The sequence below is a fragment of the Dendropsophus ebraccatus genome, chromosome 5, assembly GCF_027789765.1.
Source record: "Dendropsophus ebraccatus isolate aDenEbr1 chromosome 5, aDenEbr1.pat, whole genome shotgun sequence".
Classification (NCBI taxonomy): domain Eukaryota; kingdom Metazoa; phylum Chordata; class Amphibia; order Anura; family Hylidae; genus Dendropsophus; species Dendropsophus ebraccatus.
The window spans coordinates 44,246,166-44,252,257 of NC_091458.1; the positions used below are offsets into that span (position 1 = coordinate 44,246,166).

Consider the following 6,092-nt stretch of genomic DNA (forward strand, 5'->3'; position numbering starts at 1 on the left):
TTCAATATAACAGCCGTTGTTCTAAAATAACAGCAAATATTTGCCATTATATGACGGCCATCCACTCAATTACAACATTGTGTGAACAGATCCTTTCTGTGTTTTTAATCCACTCCTGGTTTTGGTTGCAATATGAGGACCACAATACTGACTGAAATATACGTAGTGTGAACGCAGCCTAAATTGGTAAAAACAAATGACTAACAATGTTAGAGTTCAACTACTAAATACTTTTGTCTTCTAGGAGATAAGCCTCCTCCACACTTGCACACTCGGTAGAGCTGAGCATGCATGCATATAAAGTTTTAGGGGAAGATAGCTGCCAGCTAAATAAGGATTCAGCTGTCAGTTATCCTTTGTAGATTGTAAATAAATTTCAACACAACTGAATGGAATTATCATCACATATCTACAAACAATTATTATTATTTATTTATAGAGCCCCCTTAATTCCAGAGCGCTATACAGGCGACAGGGGCAACAAACAGGAACATTACAAGATCAAAACACATTACATGAAGGCAAATGGCAGACTGGTACATGGGGGAAGAGGACCCTTCCCACGAGGGCTTACAATCTATAAAAAAAATTACCAGCTTCCCTCTAACATGGGCTATATAGTAAGATTTTAGTAAAACATAAGCGGTACAGTACAATGTCTTCATTGACAGGTAGATAACCCATTGATAAAACACAACTAAGAACATACAATAATTCATTGGTTTAGAATATAGGATATGAATGAGCAGTGACAAGGACACATGCCCCTAGAATAACATTGAAGAGGATCTGTCCTTCAGCCTCATGACTTGTGTGAAGTGCAGCAACTTCCCTATGAATCTGCAGCGTCAGATAAGATAAAGCAGGTTCCTGTAATATAATCTTATGCAACATGAAAATGATTGCAGGCACTTTCTGCCTACTAAAGGGAGCATCCTACCCTGGCTGTGTGATAGAACAAAGGTCAGCCAGTGGCTCATGTTACAGCGTGGACCACATGCTGAGATCTTGGAATAAAGTCAGGCTACTCTCATTTCTCTATTCATTTGCACTCAGCAGCTGAGAAGAGGAAGACACGCTGGATATGCCTGGACCAGCACTAGTAAGAGATGTGCTCAGTCACCAAGCCAAAGCCTTCACCACTCTGGTCACTCTTCTGGAGGAACGGGGCATAAGGTGCGACAACATATACATTGTGGAGGGGGCATCAGGCAGCAGCCTGTGCTACACCAGACCCCCTGCCACACTGGCTGATCTAGAGCTGGAATCAGAAGGGTCAGACACTGCATCAATCTCTTCTACCAGATCACTTACACTGGCACAAAAGGCTTCAAGAAATCGTCTTTCCAGAGTTGCGCGGTCAACGTTATCACTTCTAACGGTGGAAGAAACTATTCTGGACCATTTGCATTTCGACCATCAATTGTCTATACAACTCAAAGTGAGTACAAATCACCTAGGGTTCACATGATGGAGTGGGGGGCATTACTAATATCTATCTATCTATCTATCTATCTATCTATCTATCTATCTATCCATCCATCATATACTATATACATATAAATTGTGTATGACCTGCTGTGCCTTAACGCCTATTTACAGACAGTATTAGCAAAATGCTTCAATGGGCTTTCCAAGCACCTGGCACCCCTACCATCTATTTGGTAGAGCTGTTGTGTCAGTATACACAATGAACCTAGCCAGCAGCAGATGGCTCTATAATTTTTGTAGGTGATAAAACTATTCTGCCTGGAAAACCCTTTTAAATAGTAATACCCCAGAATATTATTATTGTCAGAATAGCCTCTATAGGTGCAAAAATTATCTGGAAATATACCCCAAATGCATGTGCATTTGCTCGGACTCAAAAGTGTAGTATTCTAGGTAAACATATGTATACGTGCGGGAAGTGACCCCAATGGAGTCCATGTCTAATTTATGTGCTTATATACGTCAGCATCCCATTTTGACAGTAATTGACATAATTTTAAGGTAAACACAGCCTTAATTTGTGTCTACATTGTTACCTACCAGGTGGCACTTGAGAAAAAATTGTCCAAATACACCTATTTCAATGGGACTGAGCCAAAAGACTGTCTTAGGCTATGTTCACACACAGTATTTCCGTCAGTCTTTTGGTCTGTATTTTTTTCAACCAAAACCAGGATTAGAATTGAAAGGGCAAAATGGAAAGATTTGCACTGTTTGTTTTTTCAACCCACTCCTGGTTTTGGTTGAAAAAAGACTGACCAAAAGACTGAAGGAAATACTATGTGTGAACATAGCCATAATCTGTGGAGAGAGAGAGTGACCATATATATTATATACCTGTCAGTGTATAGCTCAGCTTGTATGTCCTCCAGACAGCAGGCATATGGTCCTATTACACTGAGCGATTTTTAACGATAAACGATCACAAAGGAGATTGTTTATCGTTAACATGAAATCATTCACCATATTACACAGAACAATAGTCGTTAGTTACGGTCGTTACTATGATCGTTATTGCAGTCGTTACTATGATCGTTTACTCCTTCTGATCCCAGGAAAACAATGAACAATGTGCAATTACACTGAATGATTAGTGAACAAATGTGTAATTACAGCGAACAATTAACAATAATTTTAGGTTCAGATCTAAATCAACGATCAACGAAACACAAACAATTTTTCGATCATTGCCTGCAATTACACAGAACGATTATCGTTTAAATTCGAACAATATAACGATTTTTCGTACAATAATCGTCCCATGTAATAGGGCCCATAGAGTGCTGAAATCCAGTACACTCCATGTTTATCACATAGGAGATAAGCACTTATCTCCCTCTCTCTATAAAGGTGCACATGCACAGTTCTCTCTACCAATCCCACCATAGACAGCCTAGCATTTATGTGTTTTGAATTGAGAAAAAGCGGGCATAAATGCTCTTCTCCCTTAAAACAAAAGCAGCTCCTGGAGCTGCAGGCGAAGTTTGAGCTGGGCCCTGGCCACTTCTTGGCCTATAACCAGATCTATAGTTTTCTTAATTCCCGCCTGCGTAATCTAACAGCTGAGTTATCTACTAACCCCATCTCTTCCTATGTCACGGCTTCTACTCCCCTACACTCCCTATCTACCCTATACAAGGGACGCAGTCACTAAAGGTTCAGCCTCTTCCATCCTTAGATATTGGGAAAATAAATGGCCCTTAGACGACCTCCTAGATAAGGCCCTTGAAGGTTGGAATACTGTCAGATCTATTGTTATTTCTGAACAGTGGAGGGAATCTCAGTTCAGGATAATGCACCATGCCACCTATGAATTCACATTTCCCAGAACTCCGTCACATCCAGACAGGATTATAGCCTGCCCAAAATTTGGGGAGGTGGGCACAGATTTGGAACACGGCCTATATTCCTGCCCCATAGTTCAATCCGTCTGGAAATCATTGTTAGAGTGGTTAAACAGTAAACTCCAAGTCTCCTGTCCGCTTACCCCCCATCTCATCATCCTACACATATCGCCAGCTGATGTGACGATCGTCCATCTTATGCATATTTGGATTTTGGTGGCAAAACGTTGTTTGCTAGCCAGGTGGCTCACCGGGGGCATGCCCTCCATAGATGATGTTTTAGCTCAAATGAAACGTTACTTAGTGATGGACCAGCTGGATGCTGAGCCGGCGAGGGAACTTAGGGCACGGTCATTCTTTAGGAAATGGAAAAAAATTATAGTAACATTTTTGGATCAATCAGAGATTCCTTTCAGGAATACATCCTGGTATCTTAAAGCAGATATAGCAGGCTCACTGGGAGCCCTTAAAATCAGAGACTAAACCTAGTGTGGCAGTTAGGTGGTGCAAGAGTGTTCCTATTCCTGCGAGTGGGGTGGGGGTTGTTTTTGGGAAGGCGTTTGGGGGTAGTTATGGGGGGGGGGTGTTCTGTTTGTATCTCTGGTAGCCTCAGCTAGTTATGTGATGTAAACTTGAATGATGGTTTGAAGGCCCCCATTGACATTACACAGTTTGCTTGCCTTGTCAAAATAAAGTTTTCCCATGTGTATGGAGACTAGAGATGAGCGCTACTCGACCATGTCCGATTTGATTACCAATGGCTAAAGAAGTTGGATGCATCACTAGGGAGTCCTGGAAAACATGGATACAGCCATAGGCCATAGGCTGTATCCATGTTTTCCAGGAGTCCCTAGGGCTGCATTCAACTTCTTTAGTCACTGGTATTTAAAAGCCGAATAATTGGACTCGAGTGCATGCTCGAGTAGGGCTCATCTGTAATGAAGACTTAATGGCAGAGATACTTGTTACACCTGTCTTTAAAATAAACATCTATTTCTACATCAAGTTTCCTATAAACTGGATGCCTTCACATTTGTGTGCTCAGCGTCTCTCTCCGCTAACTAGGGAACATAGAACTTACCATTGGTATTCTAGACTGTATTGATGGATGTCAGTATGCTGACACTGTGATCTGACATGGGCATTTATCAACACCCTGTGCCAGCCCCTTTGATAAAGTGGTAATGTTGTGGGTAGAAAAAAAAAGCACAAAAGGAAAAAGCCAAAGGGACTTTTGCAGGTTATCAATGGGGGCCCTGAGGTTGGTCCCGACTCCCCGATGTCAATTCTGAGAGCAAAGCAGGACAGCAGCATCAAGACATTGAATGTGTGATGGTTATGTATAATAGTGACATAATAAGTGTGATTTCTCTTTTCTCCCAGGACAGCATCGAGTTCAGAAACATCTGCACACATATGGCTCTCCAGACCGATGACCGGAGGTTTGATCAAGATCTGAATCTAGCTCAGGATTGTTTATCCGCAATCATCACCAACATGACCTGGGACATAACCAATAAGACTTGTGATTTCTGTGAAACCGTCCAGGAGCAGCTAAAACTCATATTACACAAACTCCGGGAGGACTAACAACAGAGGGAATATTATAATTTATTTATTGACTATTATGTTACAATATGCTGCTCTCTTTGTCTAACAAAGCTGTGACATGGTCTGGACATGGCCCATTGGTATAACTTACATCCATTGTGGACTGCCTGCTGCCTACATGGACTTGGTGGTTCTTCTGATAAGGCTTGATAATCATTTCCCAGGTTTATTTTTCTAGGCTGTTGTCTGATATATTGGCACTGAGGAATATGTGTACTGCCCATCTGCAGTATACAATTTTATAATACATTTTATTGAGACATACCAATGATGATACATGTGTTATTTTAAAGCGAAAGATTTTTTTTGCAGTAAGATTTTTAGTATGTTATAGGAACTGTACGACCACTATATACATATACCCTATCTACAGTATAACGGATAACTTTTATACCTGCATCTCAAGTACAGAATCCTGAGTCTCCTGTCAGGATGGAACTGCGGCCATACATGAGCACTGCTACTCTATTCATTGTCATCCAGAAGCTCCTATAGACAATGAATAGAGTGGCAGCATGCACTGCTGCTCCATTTCAATGGGAGAACCTTACTTCTTTTAAATTCAATGTGAATCTGGCTTTAGAAATGTTGGCACGGTTGCTTATCCCCAGAGGCATTGTTTATAGAGAAGAATATCTCCACACATGGGACCTAACAAAGCTCCATATGTAGGCACAAGAAGTTGTCCATAGTATGGAGCGTCAGGGGGCTATGTGCAAAAAGCTTTAGCTGTTCGGGAGATCTGGAGGAACTGAACAGCGTAGTACATAATATACAGTCATCTTACGGAGCATATATCATAGACGTGTATATGCAGCCTCAGGCTATGTTCACACATCGGTTTTTAATAATAAGGGCCATAAAAATGCCCTTATGGCCGTTATTATCAAAATAACAGCAGTTTTTCTCCTAATAAAAATAGGCTGTGTTCTCAATATTTTTTTGTTCAGTATTTGTAGTCATAACCAGGAATGGAACTGACACAGACATGTGCTTTGGACTAAAAATACTGACCAAAATAATACCCAAAATACTGTGTGTGTGTGTACATAGCCTCAATGTTGGTTGATACACACATTTCCTGCCAACCATCATCAGAGCTGAGCAGCCTGTCACTGAAGAGACAGGGCCAGAAGCATCAGCTGT

General features: G+C 41.2%; 1 protein-coding gene across 6 annotated transcripts in view; it reads left to right on the forward strand.

Annotated features, from left to right (window-relative positions):
* Positions 1 to 5,210, forward strand: part of DLEU7 (deleted in lymphocytic leukemia 7) — a 14,545-nt gene extending 9,335 nt beyond the window's left edge. For 4 of the 6 annotated variants that reach the window (XM_069969990.1, XM_069969989.1, XM_069969987.1 and 1 more), the window contains 2 exons: positions 1,060 to 1,441; positions 4,719 to 5,210. In XM_069969990.1, coding sequence (XP_069826091.1) covers positions 1,085 to 1,441; positions 4,719 to 4,925 — 564 coding nt within the window. In that variant the 5' untranslated portion in view covers positions 1,060 to 1,084 and the 3' untranslated portion in view covers positions 4,926 to 5,210. Of the gene's footprint in view, positions 1 to 1,056; positions 1,442 to 4,718 lie in introns of all 6 variants that reach the window. The other 2 variants (XM_069969991.1, XM_069969985.1) reach the window with 1 other exon arrangement.
* Positions 5,211 to 6,092: the final 882 nt, after the last annotated feature.